At 41.5% G+C, this 19,968-nt stretch overlaps 1 protein-coding gene across 1 annotated transcript in view; it reads left to right on the forward strand.

Annotated features, from left to right (window-relative positions):
* nek11 (NIMA-related kinase 11) overlaps positions 1–19,238 on the forward strand; it is a 63,319-nt gene extending 44,081 nt beyond the window's left edge. Inside the window, exons 15-16 of the mRNA XM_027005305.2 lie at positions 14,836–15,083; positions 18,935–19,238. Coding sequence (XP_026861106.1) covers positions 14,836–15,037 — 202 coding nt within the window. The 3' untranslated portion in view covers positions 15,038–15,083; positions 18,935–19,238. The remainder of the gene's footprint in view (positions 1–14,835; positions 15,084–18,934) is intronic.
* Positions 19,239–19,968: the final 730 nt, after the last annotated feature.

The raw sequence follows: 19,968 nt of genomic DNA on the forward strand, positions 1-19,968 counted from the left end.
ACTTCATACATAGACACCCCCACACACATGCATACACGTGCGCACACACACACACACACACACACACACACACAGACACATATAAGAGTTTCTGGCCTTATAAAGAACAAACACACACTCTTTCTGCATTAATAGAATCACCCAAACACGAAAAACTCACATGAAAGAGTGAGTGGACCTCTGATGAAAACAGATACACTGTGTACACATACAGTAGTGCTTGAAAGTTTGTGAAGCCTTTAGAATTTATACATTTCTGCATAAATTTGACCTAAAACTTCATAAGATTGTCCTAAAGTAGATAAAGATCACCAAATCAAACAAATGAGACAAAAATATTATGACCCAAGATATATGTGAGTGGCAAAAGTGGTGAACCACTAGCATTACCATATCATTTGAAGTTGAAATTTGAGTCAGGTGTTGTCAGTCAGTGGGATGACAATCAGGTGTGAGTGGGCATCCTGTTTTATTTAAAGAACAGATATCCAGCCAAGTCTGGTTTTCACAACATGTTTGTGAACGTATATCATGGCACGAACAAAGGAGACCTCAGAAAAAGAGTTGTTGATGCACATCAGGCTGGAAAAGGTTACACAGCCATCTTTTAAAGAGTTTGAAACAGTCCATACAGAATGTGTACAAAAGGAGGAAATTCAAGTCCATTATTACCCTCCGCAGGAGAGGTCGACTAACAAAGAGCAATGAGTGTAATAGTCTGCAAGGAACACAAGGTAACTTCTAAGCAACTAAAGGCCTTTCTCACATTGGCTTAGGTTAAGGTTAAGGCTCATGAGTCCACCATCAGTAGAACACTGAACAACAATGGTGTGCATGGCAGGGTTGCAGGGAGACAGCCGCTGCTCTCCAAACAGAACATTGCTGCATGTCTGCAGTTTGCTAAAGATCACACAGACAAGCCAGAAGGCTATTAGAACAATGTTTTGTGGATGTATGAGACCAAAATAAATATTTTGGTTTAAATGAGATGCATTATATTTGGAGAAAGGAAAACACTGCATTCTAGCATAAAAACTTCATCCCTTCTGTAAAACATGGTGGTTGTAGTATCATGTTTTGGGCCTGTTTTGCTGCATCTGGTCCAGGACGGTTTGACATCATTGATGGAGCAATGAATTGCAAATTATCCCAGCAAATTCTGAAGGGAAATGTCAGGCCATCTGTCTGTAACCTGAAGCTCAAGAGAATGTGGGTAATGCAGCAAGACAATGACCATAAGCTGTTGATGCACATCAGGCTGGAACAATGCTACCAAAGAATGGTTAAAGAAGAATAAAGTTAAGCTTTTGAAATGTTGTGGAAGGACCTGAAGCAAGCAGTTCATGGGAAGAAACCCACCAACATAACTGAGCTGTTTTGTATAGAGGAATGGGGTAAAATTCTTCCAAGACAATGTGCAGTCAACAATTTCCAGAAACATTTAAGGCTTCTGTGACCATCTGAAGATTTACTTCAGATTTATGCAGAAACCTAGGAACCTCTAAAGGGTTAAAAAAACTTTCAAGCACAACTGTATTCACAGTGTGTGTATGAACACAAACATTTATGCACACACAATGTGTTTTCAAATGTTTTGGTGCAACAATTTGCTATGCCTGTCCTCCTCCTAAGTTTGCAAGTTCTTCCTGCTGTCTCTGGGTAGTTTTGCCTTTCCTTGCCGAACACCTTCTCAAGTGGATATCAAATTATTGGTCTACAACGGAATGTGTCTGTATGCTCTGTGACCTTAAGCTCAGGTATATAAGATACTGGATATATAATTTTATCACAAATCTGTTGGATGGGGTTTTCTACATCTGCTTTTATCTTTCTGACAGAGAGGTTTCCTTTAGGGGCTTTTAAACCTGTCAGTCCTTAGAGAATTCTGAAAGCATTGTGCATTCATAACCCTGTCCACCGGCAGTTACACTCGACTGTAAGACTGTATCGGCTCTTCTTCTGAGATTTTCTTCTGGGGTTTCCAAAATCTCTTTGCTTCACTCTTGTGCCCAGAGCTGCTCCTGCTATTGCTTTGTGTGCTGGATACCCCGTGACTTACAACCACATTCTGTGTGAGTTAGTGACACTAAGCCACCATGACTGAGCTCACAATGCCTGGATTTACTGTGTTAACCTGATCGCGAGCATGCTGATGGCGTGCAAATCGGGTGCCAAGAGCATCACGTGAATCTGGAGTTTGGCTGGCTCCACTCTGAACCTGTGTAAGCTTCAGCTCAGAGCTCTGTGCTGGGTCCCGTGTGAGCAAGGCTCATTGAGATTTCTACCCCTGGCCCCAGGTCCATGCTGGGCTAGAAGCGGTTCATAAAAGGCCAGCAGACCACGGCGATACTGAGGTAGGAGACAGCATGCCTGCTAGCTAAATCTCCCAGGAAGAGATAAACACACTAAGGTCTGTAATAAACAACAAAAAGAATGTTGGATAGAGTGAAGTTGGATCAGTTTATCCCAACCAAGGCTTATAAGTGATCTGAGCTGCCTGCATGCTTGGCTCTATGACTACATCTTGTTCACCAGTAACTATCATTTACCAAAATTAGAGAGTACTCGTGTACTGAATATTACCACTGTGGGGGTTTTTTACATAAAAAAGTCCCTTTAAGTCACTGGCTCTTTTTGTGACAGTGAGTCGCTGCCTCTGCTAAAGCCCAGCTGAGTCGGGTCTGGCTGGAGTGTCCCCTGCTGAACTGGAGGTGGGGGATATTAATAACAGAAACATTCTTTGTGTGAGGGCATGAATTAGAGGCTGTCAGCACTGTGACTGCATGTTTCATTCTAGCAGAGAGAGAGAGAGAGAGAGAAAGAGAGGGTAGCAATTTGCAGCAGCTACATGTTTCTCTCTCTCGCTCTCTTTCTCTCTCTCCTCTCTTTCTTGCTCTCTTTCTTTGTTTCATTTTGGCCTTTCATTCATTGTATGGTTATTTCAAAGCACAGTTGCATCTTATGACTTTTTTTTAAAGCAAGGTTTAAAAAATGCTTCATAGAACATCTCAATGAAACACTGTTTAAATCCAAAATACCAATAACTATTAAAACTAAATAAAATACAAAGAAAATTATTAAATATAACTCAATAAAATGTAAGCCTAATTAAATGTTTTATTAAACAAATACAGTAATATATAAAGGTTCTGAATACTGAGTGTAATTTACTGGTTTGCTGAATGTAGTTTACTGGTTTAGCTACATTTGCTGAATATAGTTCAAAGGTTTAATGAAACACTGGTTATGCTGAGCGGGAGTTCAGGGGAGAACCGAAGGTGTTCAGTTCCTCGTTTTTTTGGGGTTTTTTTTTGTAGTTGTCCAAAACAAATACTGGCAACTAAGAGTTTAATATGCAAGAAATGATAAGCTATTGTTTCAACAGTTTTATTTAAAACAGTTTTTTTTATGTAAAAGCAAAAAAGTATTATTGCAATAAAATAAGATTTTAAAAAAATCTTTTAATGTTTGTTTTCCCCCCCCCCCAAAAAAGTTGTATCTTATGAGATAGCTAAAAGAACACATTTGGTACCCAAACCTCTTTGAGGTGTTCTTTATAAGGCCAGAAACTCTTATATGTGTGTGTGTGTGTGTGTGTGTGTGTGTGTGTGTGTGTGTGTGTGTGTGTGTGTGTGTGTGTGAGCGTGTGTGTGCGTGTGTGTGTGGGGGAGTCTATGTATGAAGTGGGCAAACTTAACACTTACAGGATGGGCAGATTAAACCCTTACACACTGAGCAGGTTGAACCCTTACAGACTGGGCATATCAGACTCATTGTAGATACATTGTAGATACAGCCCTTGGCCAGATACCACAGTAACCTAGCTGATTAACGCATGTAAAAGTTTCTCACCGTCTGAAGTAGAAAAAATTTTCTGAGCAGGTTGAACCCTTACAGACTGGGCAGGACAGAGTCCCCATTCAAGCTGTGGCCATCCCTCGGTCAGGGCAGAGACCAAAAAGTAGCCAAAGTGAAAAGAAGGAATTGTGGTGAGACAACATTTTGTTTTTGGCAAATAAAAACATAATACTCTGATGAATTGCTTTTTCCCTGGCTGACTGGAGACATTTGTACAGTACTAAGATACCTTTTGAACATTCTGGTATCAGGAGCCCTCAGATTTCATGTTGAGAACTGTGGAAATCTTGGGGCCATAGAAAATTAAAGTTGGCTAGCAAATTCAGTGTCCTGTGATCTGAGTGATCTAGCTATCCAGCAATTATTTTGCTATGGTAGAGAAGGGCAAGACCCTGAAGACATGTAAAAATTCAAAAAGGATTCATAAAATCACATTTTAAAAATAGGATTGCCAGTTTAATTAGTTAAGAGCCACTGTAATAGGAACCTTTCTATTAGTGTTTGTGAGGATTCTGGAAGTAGCATATCAGACTCATTGTAGATACAGCCCTTGGCCAGATACCACAGTAACCTAGCTGATTGATGCATGTAAAAGTTTCTCACCGTCTGAAGTAGAAAAAAATTTCAAACTTTAGCAGTACTAAAGATATGTGCCATTCTGCACACAATGCTGTATGAAATAAGCATATCTTTAACTGACCATTGTAATAACTGTCGGACAAGGTTCTTACCTATGTTTCTATCACTGTTATATAACACCAATCTCCACAGCCACAGGGGCTATTCCATGTGTCAGTCAAATGCAGAGTAATGGATTTGGTTTTAAGTGGCAACCAACTGCCAGTGGATTGTACCTGGTATTCAGTATGGTTTGCAATGTGCTTTCCAGCATACAGTAAAACCTGGCTCTGATGACTGCGGTGTATATTATAGGTTGCCTACACGTGATAGTACCCTTCAGTTTTATTCTCTAATGTTCTATAGAATTCCTGCTTAATGTGACTTGGGTATTTTGTCTGCGCTCTGTGACTTCAGAGTCAAATTCCAAGAATCTAAACTGAAATACTGCTGTGTGAATCATCTTAGATTGCAGTGCTTTCAGCTGTTAGCCATGTCTTATGCTCATGCTTCTTCTTATGCACTGCCATCCCTGTTAGCACCCCATTAGTATTATTATTATTATTATTTACTTTTATATAGCGCATTTCACAAACTCAAGGATTACTTTACAGACATATATCAGCTTTTATTATGGCACACTCCTCACTTCTCCAGATCAAAGCCACAGGTGTACACACAGACTTAAGCAGACTTGATGGACTCATGCAGATTTGACTGGACACGCGCGGACTAGGAGTCTTTTATGCAATGGACATGGTGTGTGCGCACAGCTTTAGCGATGTGAGGTTTGCTTCGAGAGTGTTGGTTGGGCTGGAGGTGCCGTACGATGCGTATGCACATGCCTGTCTCCTTTCTGGTGTTGTAGCTGCATTTCTCTCACTGTGGGGAGCTGGCTGAAGCAGGCAGAGAGATGGTGATTGGTGGAGACAAAGAGGCAGTCCTCTGGGCAGGAACAAGGCAAAGGGTGATTGCTGTCTTGATTACTGCATCTAATCAGCTATAAATTGCCACTCTCTTCCTCTGTGTGTGTGCGTGTGCATGCATTTGTGTGTGAGTTTGGCATGCGGATAAACTTTTAAGAGCTTCTGTTGAACACCTGCTTCTTAAAGATATGAAAAGCAACAGGTTGACAATAAAATGACACTGATATGTGAAAAGAGTACATGAAGGATGAAGTGTTGATTACTGTGATGGGGGGGGGGGTTGGGGCAGTGCATGTTTATGGCTGTTTGTGATAGATGCGCATTTTAATGTGCAAAGAACCACTTAATGTGAGGTTTTGCATTGACTGGTTTACACAATTCACTTCTTTAAAGGGCACAGAGCATTGTTCTGCCTCCTCAGGAAATAATTTAGCATAAAAACAACTGGAAAATGTTCTTTTAGTTAAATCACACACATGCACACCTGCAAACATGTACAAGAATTTGCTGTATGGCATTCTGTCAAATCTTGCGGACCACCTCTCGCTAGTGAGCTGCTCATTAATCTTCATTCAGATTTAATTATGTTATGTGCTGGGGTAATTGTGCATGGTTTATCTGGAAAAAGCAGTAAATTGGCTAGCTGATAAATTACACCAACAGTCCTGTGAGTAAAGTGCAAAGTTTTGGCAAATGTTTTTTTGTCAGAAAGAAGCATATCTATGGACTAAATATGATTACATGGTGGTTACACTGGTTACATGGTATTTACACTGTAGTATGAAATTGTGTGTGTGTATTTTCTGGTGTAAATGCTCTATTCAGTGTGCACAAATTGACATTTATAGCATTTGGCAGACACCCTTTTGCAGAGCAACTTACGGAAGTGCTTGTAGTCTCTATCAAATACATATCATCATGTGAGAATAGAATGGTCAGTGTTAAGAATGCTATTTGGCTAAAACCCTGGAAATAGTGGAATAGAAGACAGTAAAACTTTTTTGTCCTTGTTTTGTTTTTCTTGTTTAGTGCATATTTAAGTGCTTAATGAATCAGTGAAGAGGTGAGTCTTCAATGTTCATCTGAAGATGCATGTCTTCTTTCAAATCAAATCAATCTGTCAAGTCCCCACAATATACATATATATATGGGCTCTTATATGATGGAGGATAGAGCAATGTGCTGGGTATAACAAGGTTTTCCGTTTGATTACCTTGGAGCACACATTCTCTGATACTGATAAATGTAAAAAGTTGAACAAAAGGTAAAAATATAGTGTGATGCATTTATCCAGCAGTCATCCTGCTATTAAAGCATTTAACAAAGAATTCTATTATGACCTCGTCTAGGCTCCAGGCCGTAACAGGAAGTGCGAGGAAAACAGCTAAACAAGTGTGTAATGGAAATGAAATCAGATTGCATCATACCAAAGTATTTCATTGATAGCCAGTGTATTGTACAACAGACAGTGTGGTATATACAAGAGACAGTGTGACACTGGACTATAACGTCAGGAGTGACCCAGGAAAAAATAACAAACAAATCCACTTTGACCCAGGCCAAAATAACAAACAAAAAGACAGTCACTAAACCTACACAGACAAAAGAAAATACACACACAGCTACACTTACTCCCCAAGTGGAAAACACTGATCAAACCCAAACCCCAAACAAAATGGTAGTCACACCCTACTTACCAGTGAACACACAACAAAAGGAATAAAGTGAAATATATACAAATATACAATGGCAAAACTAACTATTGTGGCAAAGAAAAGAGCAAATTCTAAACCAGGTCAATCATACTGTGATGACCCGAGTGCCGCAGTGCGTGGAGCAGGACACACAGACTCCCTCAACTTTTCACAAACATATATTAACAGCTAAAGGTGGCACTCACACATAACATAAACAGTGAACACTAATACTGATGCTGAACAAATGGCACAAACAAGGTAACGTAAACAGAGGCAATGACCAACAACCAAGCACACGCCTACAGTGGTTTAAATACAGACAACCAGACTAAACAAGGTGCAGGTGTGTGCTAAACATCATGGGTGTGGTTACAAATGAGACAAACAAATAACTCCCGCTGCACGCGGCGGGCCGTACCACGTAACAGTGAGAGGGGAGCGTTCCGAGACACATACACGTACACATACACACACATACTGCCTTCGTATCTCTAGCTTCTTCCTCCTTTATTACTCTTCAGGGTGGGTGGAGTCTTGTCTTGCCCTCCCCCCATCCCCCCAATAAGAGTGAACGTCTAGGATCTAGAATTCACAAAACATAACCTTTCAGTTAGCACCTTGATAGAGCATCAGCCACCACATTGTTTATGCCCAGCGCATTAGCCATGCGCTGGAGAAGCACTAAGGGGTTGTGATCAGTGTAAACAGTAACAGGATCAATACTGCTACCGAGGTACACTTGGAATGTGGTAAAGCAAACAGAAGTGCAAGGGCCTCTTTCTCTATTGCGCTGTGCACTGTCTGGTGCTTGTTAAACTTACGTGAAAAATAAAAAGGGGGTGATCAATTCCACCGGAATCCTCTTGTAGGAGGACCGCACCTGCTCCAGTCCCGCTGGCATCAACCTCCGACTTAAATGGTCGACTGAAATCAGGGGTGGCAAGAACGGGTGTACTAATTAATTAACTAGTTAACTAACTAATTAATACAGGCTTTACAGGCACAAAGACCATTTGACAGTTTTGTGACCACACAAAGGGAGCATTTGAAATATTTATGGCCATTTTTATGACACATATCATGGACAAAGTTGCAAAGCTAAACACCCACCAGCCACTTTATCAGAAACATCTGTACACATCATAGGTGTACAGTTAGAGCCTGTAGTTCATCTCTTGGTGTGCAACCTGACCGGCCTCTGGCCCTTCATTTATAGTCAGCACTACTGTCCTCTAGATATTTTTGGGTAGCCAAATATTGTCATTCCAGCAGAGATACTGAAACCCCATATAAAATTCCCGGCAGCACTGCAGTACTACAACATGCACAGTAAACATTTCTTAGCCTCGATAAACATTACTCATTTATGCACTTGTGTCCTGGCTCAACTTGCTCTTGCCCATCTCAAGTCCGACAAACTCCTTATCTAGGGAGTGCTTAACAGTGAAGCTTATGAACATGCAAATACACTTGTGAATGTGCAGGGAGAGGAGTTGCCAGAGATCTGCCAAGGTTTGCTGCTTTTGTTATTTGATTTTTGATCTGATACCAGGAGTGGGGCCAAGCTCAGGCAGGCCACTCCAGCTCTGCTACCATAGTCCCGGACACTCCTGCTCCACTGGTCATGTTCCCAGACTACTTTGCTCATTTCCCATGGTCCTTGCCACCCCAGCCTCACTACCTGCAGTACCTGCCCCCTCTGTCATGCTGCTCACGGTCTTATGGTATGAAAGCACGTAGCCCTTGTGAGGGAGGTGCTGCTAGCTTCATACGACACTTGGAGGCTGCTCTTGCTCCTGTGCTGACGTGCTGCTGAGGAGGGTGCCAACCTTCTGACCAGCACTGTGGAGAATGGCATCTCCACACCCTGTACTGCAGAGGATGACTTTCAAATGGATGAGATCTTAACAACTGAACTGTCACCCTACAGCCTGTAGCCTTTGCAGACCCCACACCCTCCATGCCTGTTCTGGCTCCTCTTTTTGTGCCCCGTTCTAGGTCTGGCTCCTGCTCTAGCTTTAGATCCAGTTCCTGATCCTGATTTTGCTCCTGTTGCTATTCCCATTTCAGTTCCAGCACTTGTTCATGTCCTCAGTCCCGACCCAGCTCCCACAGCTCTCCTGTCTTCTACTGCTGTCCCCTTCGAATGTTCCTTCGCTCCTGTCCTGCTTCCCCGGATTCCTATCCTGCTCCCATCTCAGAACCCCAGCTCTTCCTCCTGACCTGATCTCTGGTTCGGGCCTGCAGCCTGTCCCAGATCCTGCTACTGGTTCTGCTATGTCACATGAACAACTCTTGCACCAGTTCCTGCCACTGGGCCTGCACGTCCAATGTGATACCTGCCTCAACTCACCCTTTTTTACACTATTCATACATTTATGCTCTATTTGGTTTCTTAATTTTGTAAAATAATTTGAATTACCTTTGTAATTACACATGCCCTACCTTGTCTAATAAAGAGAATGTACAAACAAGGTAAGCGGTTCAAATAAAGTGGCTAGTGAATGTAGGCTAGCCATATAGTCTCCAACCCTTTCAAAATCCAGACTAAATCCAGACTAGATTTTTTAATATGCTATGGCCTGTCTAAGCAAAACCAGGAAGTTAAGTTTCAAGTGGAGTTATGTATTAATGCATATGAAGGGTTAAGGGGGTAATGGAACCCGGGCCACCTGAAAATCTGCGAAAGTGATATCATACTGTTGGCTTAAAAACCAATTCCCTCTTTCCATTTCCCAGTGCTGCAATCCTTAAAAGCCTGCCGAGTCATGGTGTAACCCTGGAAAGACAGCAATCACCTCATCCTGAAGTAAATGTGTCTGGTTTATTCCCAGACTGCACCTGGTGGCCATTACACTCAGGGGGAATACAGTTTCTTCACTCTTTCTGCCCCTCTGCCAGCAAACAGAAACAAATAGATGCTCGATACCAATCTGATCTCGCAAAGTATTCACAGGAATTGCAGCATGCGAGAGTATATTTGTGGGATTTTACAGGAATAAAGTCATAAAAAATAGCTGCTGCCAGTGATTCATACCTACAGTGTGCTACAGACTCCTGTAGTGGCCAGCTAGACAGAGAGGGATGAAATAAAATTGCCAGTGCAAGCAACCACATCTTAAACTATGCATGTTCATGCACAGATAAATACAAACACCAAATGACTTTGAATAGCGGACTAGCAATGACAGAAAGAAGTTTACATCTTTTTACATTAGAAGTTTTTTTTCACTCTTTCTCTTACCTTGCATATATCTTCTGACATTACTTACTTTCAACAATATTTTTGAAATGAGTCTTTTGGCTTGTATTTGTTTGTATCTACTTCAAGCAACTTGCAAACAAGTAAAAACTGATTGATGCATTGAACCCATTTAGCTTGTTTCTCCATTGGCAGAGCTTTCCATACCTCCAGGATTCCTACACTGGGAACAGATCTCAATCTGTCATCCTCACATATCTTTATTTAATATAAATACCCTTTATCTAATCAGCCTCTCAAACAGCCCCATTCTGCAGCAAATGAGATTGCTAGCAGCAAAAACTGTGGCCTATTCAGGAGGGGCTCATGGTGTCTGCCCTCTGAACACAGCTGGAGATTCTTGAGGCTCTTAGGATCTCAACTGGGGCTTTGCCATGTGCTCACCCACATGCATTTGAGAAAGAAAATGTTCTAAATATCTGTCTGGCGTAGCTTTACTTGCCTTGTTGACACACATGAGTGCTGTGTATCAGGGGAGGGAGCATCTTTAGCTTCTCTTTGTGGATCCAGCTTCAAAATGTCCAAAGAATGCAGCCTGTCCAGCAGAAGCACCAAATCAGAAACTCACCTGGGAGTATAGAGCACAGGATGGTGATTGCTTTGCATGAAAGGAAGCACCACTTTTCAAAGTTTAACCAAAAGACAAAAAGACCTTTCACTTTTTAAATGGAAGCCACCTCACAGCACAGCGGACGAGGAGGCCACCGGGAAGGGTGGCAACAAGCTTTGGCGATGAGATTTTTGAACTGTCTGTGATTGAGGCTGTGTGGTGAATAACATGCACAGCTTCAAGTACATAAGTCATGATGTGGTGCAGACTCACCTTGTTAAAAACCAGGGCCACTCAATTTCAGACACTCTCAATTTCGTTGCTCTCAATGGATCATGCAGTGGAAAGCTCAAATTTCCAGAATTCTGTCATCAGCTTTGCACAGCTTTGCAGGGCCATTCACATCTGACCACAGGCAGTTCTTCTGACTCTTGTTACTCAGTTTCAGTAATGACAAATTTACTTTCTCAGCAACATCTCCTGTCTTTTAACACTACAACATAAACAGTCATTCCTTACTGTAGGCCTTTGATGCAAACAGTATTTTCAGCTATGTCTTGTCATGAAAAAGCCTCATCCTGACTATTTTCAGAATACAGCTGTGTTGCAACTGCATTATTTACATCTGAACACTCAAAGTTGATACTTGTGTCATGACACCTGGAGGTTTGATGCTGTTATTTTCAAACTGTCATTTTCTGCGAAAAAGGCATCAGTGACATTGCTTGAAGCACTTTGTCACAGATTCGACTTCATTGTATGGTCCTTTGCCACAAGGGGATTGAAACCTTAAATGTGATAATTAGGCCTGGCATTCTAAACAGAATAGTGTCCCATGATGTTTCCCATAAATAAAAGCCATCCCACTCTGCCAAAAAAGGCTGTGTTCATTTTTATATTTGCGCTTTACTTTTACACTTTCAAAATCCTGCCATAACGTTTAAGTCAGTGGTCCACATTGGAACGCTGCAAAGTTTTCTGTAAAATCTCCATGGTGGCAAACTTTTTTTTTTGCTCCATTTATTCATTTAGGCCACAGATGTAAATACATAATATGGATTGCAGACATGTGCATAAAAATTATGATTAAAAAAAATCTAATTATTAAAAAAAGATGGTGATGAAAAAAAATTCTAGAATTATAGAATAATTCATATGTACAGGCAAAGAGCTGGAAGCTGCATAGGCCTCACTGGGCTACTTTTAATTACTGATTTCTATTGATTTTGAAATGTAAAGATCATGCCAAGTTAATGGGCTAATATGACATATAGACTGTTGCATTTATTTTAAAGCACACTTTCTGATTGTAGTACTTTGACTATACAAAGTACACACAAAAACAAAAGAAATCATGAAAAGGATAATCTAAATACTGCAAAATATTTAGTGTTACATGAGGATGCTTTTGTCCATGTAGCCTAGTGCAAACTTTAATTGACCTTGTATGCTTTCTGTTGCTTTGAATGACTTTGTTGTTTGTCTGATAGACATTTATGAGAGACAATAGACATTTATGAATAGCGATATTCAATAGGATACAACTCCATGTGTGACTGCTAACATTTATTGGACTGCATTTATTGGACCTGTAACTGTATATCTGAAAGAGGGTTAATACAGAGGTAAATACAAAATATGTTTCCCAGAGGCTTATCGTATTATTCTTGGGCTTCCGGTCTCTGGTCAGGATCTTGATAGTGGCTGTCTTATTTTGAGAGTCTACCAAGACAGATCACATATCACATCTGGCCGTGAGGAGGTGTTAGGGACTGATGGCCAACCTCAAAGACCCACTTGTTTTAATTTGCCAGCCTCCAGTGTCACACAACAAATAACAGATCCCATTGGAAGCCTGTCTGTCTTGGAAATACTTAGCAAAGAGACACACCGTACTATTGTAAGCAGATCCGTTTAGAGGCAGTTTATTGCTTGCTGATGTGAGCACATGATTCTTCTTTAAGGGCCTTTAAATCAGCGCTTCTGATGATTTGATGACATACATTTTTCTTATCAGAAATTCTGACTTCTTCAGCATAAAGAGATATTCTCAGTGGACTACTTGAGTGTGTTCCTCACCTTTTAGTTGAGTCAATAGTTGATTATATAGCAGTTCACTTACAGTGAAAAAGGAAAGGTTGGACCTATAAAGAATTGTTTGGCCAACTTGCACATCTAAAGATGTAATCTCGGTGAGAGTGATTTGGCATCATGAAGCTCACTTAAAAAGCAATCCATTCTGAGTCATTAAACTTACAGCTGAATGACTTTAGAGGTATTCCAAAATAAAAGATCAATTATTAATCATTAAAGCATTAATTGCATAGAAAAAAAGCCACTGACAAAAAAACTGTACTATTCTTTATGGGCAGTAAGATCTCAGAAAAAGAGTCAAAGTTAGAGAAACACACCAAGAGACAAAGATGAAGTGAGAAGACATTTACAGCTTCTGCCTGCTAGGCCTCTTGTGCTACTCTTAATTGCGCCTGGAAGGAGGGCATGTGTCCTATTTCAGACTGAGCTGCTATTTTTTCTCATCACAGCCTTCCTTTGCTGGGTTGCCTTTATGAGCATGAGCTGAGACTCCCTGCTGCGATGTGACAACGCCACAGAACAGAAAACGGACATATCTGTGTTGATTGAGACTCATTCACCAATGTGTGTTGATAGGATTTGAGCACTGACTGGTGATTTATATTGTTGAATAACAGAGTAGAAGGATTTATAAGGAGTTGATGATTGGACAAAAACCAATTATAATGTCAAGTTTCCAGAGAAGTGACCGATATCAACACAGAAACAATCATTTGTTCATTCAAGGAGAATGTCTTCTCCCTCTTGTAATTGGCCATTACAGCTTGTCTACAGATTGATTGATGAAAATGTTATAACCTTCAGCTCAACCCACAACCCTGGCCATAACAATACTGTCTTAGCAGTACTCTAACTTAATATCCTGAGTCCAAATCACTTTAGCTCTAGAGATCGAAAGGGCTCTGGGGCAATTCCAAGATAGTATCCTGGTTAGCACTCACACGACATTTCCAGACATATTTTCTGACAAGAATGAATAAGTTTTGAAACTTCTTGTGTTATCTCGACTGTTTTTTCAGAGCTCTGTCCATTACCCTTTAATGACCTATGCTCTGTGGAAGGTTTGAGACAAATGAATGGATTTTCCTGCTCATGTTGGAGCTTATGTCAGCTTACCAATAGTTCTTTTCTCACACGTTTCATCCATTTTAAAAACAAGCAGATGTAACCCACAAGGCTTCGAAGCTGTGTATGTGTGCTTGTGTGTGTGTCTGTTTGTTTGTTCCTCTGGCTGTGAAGGTGTCAGGTGGGATCAGGTCAAGTGCTCAGGCAAGTGAGTATACTTCCTGTGGGTTGCTCATGTATCCAGTATCTGACAGGAATCATTTTGGACATGCACCACATGGTCACACCCGCTTCTCACCTGAAGGAAGCTGTGCTGTGTAGATGGATGGAAGGAGAACCAGGGGTCTTGTCCCCTGTGCAGTCAGATGTTTTTACTGGTGGGAGAACTCTGGAGAAGGTGTAGAATAGTCTGGACTGCTGAGTTGCATCACAAGTTCCTTATTCTATTTTTTGTTCATACTGAAAATATAACGATGTTTTTTTGTTTTTTTTTTTAAAAATCAGTGTACTCAATGAGTGTCACACTAAGAGACGCAATAAGAATGAACAGCTGGATCAGTTCAAGTAAAAGCATTCACAGTCTATTACATCCAAAACATTTAAATGAGCTCAATGAAGATTAGTGCTTTCCCAGTATGTCAGAGTGACGGGTATCCAACTGAGCTGGCATAAAAGTTTCACATGTGAGAAGCTGAGGAGGTTTTTCTTTTCCGCAGTGTGCATTTGTTGTTGCTATGTTTTTTATTTGTGTTTTGTTTCCTTCAGTTCAGCGTGTCAGAGGCTGGGAGAGCAGCTGTTCCAGAGGGTGTATGAGTACCTGAAGGAGGCCAGGCAGAGGCATGAGAGTGAGGACAGCATTATTGCTGCTCTGGGCCGACTCGTCGAGAGGCCTGCGGACTGCTTCGAGGTGGACCAGCTGCTCTACTATGAGGAGCAGCTGGAGGCAGCACAGGCCATTGGGAAGTGAGCGCTCTGATGCCAGTGCACACATCAGAGCAGCAATTAACCACCAAGTCAGTGTACCATCAGTCTAGGCAATAATTCCATCTTTTCCTATTCTAATATGATTCATTCCTCTTAGGCCTAATGTGGATTATTTTAATAATAATGTAGATTATTACTCTTCTTTTTCACCCAGCTGTTAGATTTTATTTATTTGAAGCATATATTACATAGCATCCTTTCTTTCAGTTTGTGCGCGCGCGCACACACACACACACACACACACACACACACACACACACACACACACACACACACACACCTTTTTTGTCCCTTTTCTAAATGTGACAGTGCTTACCAACACACACACAAACACACACACAATATTGCATTTCAAGGATCACATTGCATAACCTTTGACCAAATTGCCTTTTGTCTTAATAAATTAAAATTTTAAAAGGCCTCCTAAAGAATGAATTCATTTAGTATCATTCCAAAAATGTTTATACATATTTAAAACATTAAATGTAATGATTCTGTAGTCATAAAACCAACAGCTCATTGTAGTGACTCACATTGAAAGAATTTGTACAGCTAAATAACAATAACTGCAGGGTGATGCTATGAAGTGAGAGGGTCTCTCCTCACATTCTCAACCACCCTGTGAATGAAAGAATTTTACTGAAGACATTGGGTTTAGGACTGCATGTGTTTGCTGGCTGCAGGTTTGGGACCTGTGGCTGGCTGCTTGCAGCATTCTGTATCTTCTTTTCATGCTAGTCAATAGCGTGTCATGGTGCTGCCTGCAGCCAGACTGTTCTCTAAGCTCAACACTACAGGAATCTATAGAACCAAGCCAAGAAGACGTTTAACTCATAATTAGCCAAATGTTGAAATGTACTGTCTCAACATATTTAATCAGATGTGATAAACTGAAAAACTGGAGAGAGAGAGGGGGGGGGGGAGGTAGTCAAAATTTCTGTCTTCATTTAGTGGGGTTCCGCATTCACTGTCGAAGATAAAGCCTGTTGTTATTACTGGTCCTGTAGTAGGAAACAATCTTGCCTCCCATATTGGGGAATTGGCTATACCAATAAGTTCTTGGGCAAGACTGCTAGGACTACATTCACCTGCCTCTAAATGGTACGTTGGTCTGGATAAGAGTGTCAGCTAAATGCATTCTATCACAACCAGCTGATGAGGGTGTGACCTGTTATCAGGTAAGATGCAGAGGGCTGTGGTTGCTTGGTTTCTTATCAGTGGTACTAGCTGTGGCTTTTGTTCCACCTTATCAACTGTTCCAAGACAAGCAGTGAGAAATGTTTGTTTTCCTAGTGTGTTTTTGAAATTAGTCCTCTGCTCAGATTCACATGACATCATGGTTTTAATAAAATTCCATTGATCAGCTGGGCACGTTTTCCTCACTTGATAAAGGCTTTGCTGATGTGGCTTGCACTGTTTGTCATGCTTCTGCATGTCATGTGTTTTCTGTCCAGAAATGTGCTTACTGCTGTGTTGGACAATAATAACACTGTAAGACGGAGAGTTGCAATAATGTTTCTTATCAAACTATCACTCTGAAGACTGGAGATTCTTCATTTTGGTGCGTGCGTTCGTTCATGTGTTCGTTCATGCGTGTGTGTGTGTGTGTGTGTGTGTGTGTGTGTGTGTGTGTGTGTGTGTGCGTGTGCGTGTGCGTGTGCGCGCACCTGTGTGCAGTACGACAAATTAGCAGTGTGTGAGCATGGGCTGATGAGCCCTGAAGCTGGAGCAGAACAAATTTCACAGCCAGTGCAGCACACTCTTCAATGGTAGTAGTTTATTCCTATCCATTAGCTTAACATTGAGAGATGACTTGTTATGGTTAATGTGTTACTTTCACCTTTTTGAGAAATTGGACTATTTTTGAATGGGCTTCTATGTTCATTAGCTTTCTGGTCAACTATGACATAATGAGATGAATGTTAGTACTTTAAATGATAGTAACAGTGCGAGCAAATGATAATACCAGTCTGGTCTCATGACCTGTAATGAGGGAAAATAGTTCTGTATGGCTTCCAGCTTAAGGAAGCCATGTAGTAAGTAACAACACCCAAGCCTGGCTCTCTCACCTGCACCCACCATGGCCTGAAGATTGTACAGTTCCACCAAAGTGTGCTAATGTTCTTCAGACTGAAGAGTGATATGGGGCTCTGAGGGGGAAGGATGTGTTTTCATACACGGCTGTCCTAAGGGTTGAAGCACATGTTTACTCTGTCAGGTGTTCGTACGACAAACAGTATATTCTGCCATTTCTCCACCCCACTGCCTCCTGCCTATTGCATAAGCTTACTGCCGTAACTGGGTGGTGAGAAAAATGAATCGACCCAGTTAATGTAGTTTTAGGGAACAGGGATGATCCATTCCCCATGTAAGTGGATATACTGTTTGCTGGCAAATGGATCAGTACATCTCCTGGACTGCAGTATCTCTGTTCTCCCCCGCAGGGTCAAACTCATCATAAAGATGTACATGTAGCACTGTACCTAGTGCCTTAACCACTCACAGTTCAATCTTAGCCAAAAGACATGACGTAAAGCATCATTCATTCCCTTTTTAAGTGAATTTCTTATCTGGTTTGGCTCTGCAAACTGAGAAGTGATGTCAAGTTATCTGTGACCTTCTGTTCACTGAGGATCTGTATCCCCATCAAGGAAGGTAGTCACTATCAGTGCTGTCAGCCCTTGTCTCCACTTGCAGAAAAACCCAAGGCAAAACCAACGAACACCTTCCGTTTTGAGTCTGCCAAAAGCAGAATTGGTGCCCAGCGGAACGCTTCCCAGTGTCAGAGCTCTGTGCTAGGCAGCTGTGTCTCAGTCATCAGCAGGTTTGCTAGGACATGGAGAACTTGACACTGCAGGACACTGTGGCCCCAGGGCTGCATGTTGATCCTGTTTCCTCATTACCTCGTCACACCCCACTGTCTTCAACAGACAGCGCTGTTGCTCAGAGTTCCATCATCCACTATAACAATATTCATGTCATTAGATGCTGGTCATCTCAGATGTCATTGCTGTTACACCATTAAATAGGCTAAATCGTTTGCACAATTTCTGAATGTCATTTCTGTCTGTTTTAATTTCCACATCTCCATTTGTGTATAATGCTGTCCTTCTATTAGTGCCTTTCTTTGGCTTTGGGAATATGGAAATACATTCATGATGCCTATTTTACTACATAAATATCACAAGCTACTCGTGGAAGACCAGAATTGGAAGTGCAATTTAATTTTCTGAGTTTGTGTGTGTTCAGGTTGTGGTTTAGTGAAAGCTTTTTAACTCATTTCACTGATTTCAGTTGTATATTGTGCTCCAAGGTCCTAGCTGTGTTACAGAGTGGCCCATGTTATTCAACCACCAACAGTACATTTTGGCTTCAGCACCAGTAAGAATTTATTCTGCTGCCCTGTGAATTGCTACATGTAGTCTCACATCAAAATTGCTTTCAGAGAACTCATTAGTATTGCCATCAGAAATGCGGGCTATTGCAGAATATGCTCAGCAGGAACTACAGCCCCTAATGAATCAGTGAATCATGTGTGAAACCATGCATGACGTTCTCTCAGCAAGTCAAGACCCAGTTCAAATGGCTGAGATGGTCTGCTGTTCTGGAAGACTCTGAGGAAAGAAGTTATACATGTTGGAGAAAATACAAGTGACCAGAATAGCACTCGGCATTGTGCCCACAGCCACAACAACACACAGACACACACACAGTAAGCAGCACTGAACTGATCAGTGGATCCCACATAGTGTAGCACCACACTAGATACACTGGTGCGCGGGGCCTTGCACTGACCGCGGAATTACAGTGATCATTTGGAAAGGTCTTCAGTCTTGCAAAGAGCCCTGTTTTGTGACCTGTGTTCCTTTACGCTCTGCAGAGCAGAGACAGAATCAGGAGCTGGAGGCATCCACGGTGCCCTTCTGCCCCACCACCAGTCCCCCTTTCAGGCAGAAGGTCACGCGCAACGCAGGTGAGAACAGGTGCTGACTGCTTCGCTTCACAATCTGATCAATTCAGCAGCGATGAATCATTGAAGAATATGGTGCAGCAATGAAGATGGAAGTGTTGATACATAGAGAAAAAGGGAAAAGTTGCATCAGCTAAAAATGTATCCAGTGTGTGATATTCAAAGTTTGGAAATGAAAGCATTTGAAATAAAGGCAGTAGTGCTTTGTTCTTAATGGTTCTTGTTTTTTTCATCTACATTTAGATCATTTAAAAAGATTTTGACTGAGACCGTATGTTTGAGCTGCCACTTTTAAAGTGAACTGGCTTGATCTCACAGTTTGAGCCACATTAACTGGTGTGCTGTGATGAGACTAGGGCAATTATGTTGCTTACCAGAGACGTTTAGCTGCTGGGAACATGACCTCGGCAAGACATACGTTTGCCATTTCCGCTCTCTCTGGAGAACTCTGGATGATTACAGTCATTCAGTTCACACATCCATCAGTAGGGACCTGCAGACATAGGTCTGGAGGACAGCCCAGCTGGACCAGCATGGGCTGAAGGAGCAGTGGCAGTAGGAGCTGAGACTGTACCCATGACCTGTTGCAACACTGCTGCAAAAGCACTAGCTCACATTTAATAATGGCATATTCACCACACAAGTTGACAGGCTATTACAGAGTAATTAGGTAAAATTTCAATTATTAAAGATTTATAAGAGTAAGCAACTGTTCTGCATGATATTGTAAACACTGGGTGTCTTCAAAAAGAACTTTGTTGAACTCTGCTGGAGAGAAAATGTTCATCAAAGATTACACAGCAGTTATATGACAGACACCCTCCTTGGCCAATCCTCACAGGCTCCAGCTTTTGCTACCATAACCAAAAGCACCTGCTGATGTTAAAGTCGTTCATTATTAATCATGGTTGACTTCAGCCGAGTTCTTACTCTGCTCTGAGCGT

This window comes from Electrophorus electricus, chromosome 5 (genome assembly GCF_013358815.1).
Source record: "Electrophorus electricus isolate fEleEle1 chromosome 5, fEleEle1.pri, whole genome shotgun sequence".
Lineage (NCBI taxonomy): Eukaryota > Metazoa > Chordata > Actinopteri > Gymnotiformes > Gymnotidae > Electrophorus > Electrophorus electricus.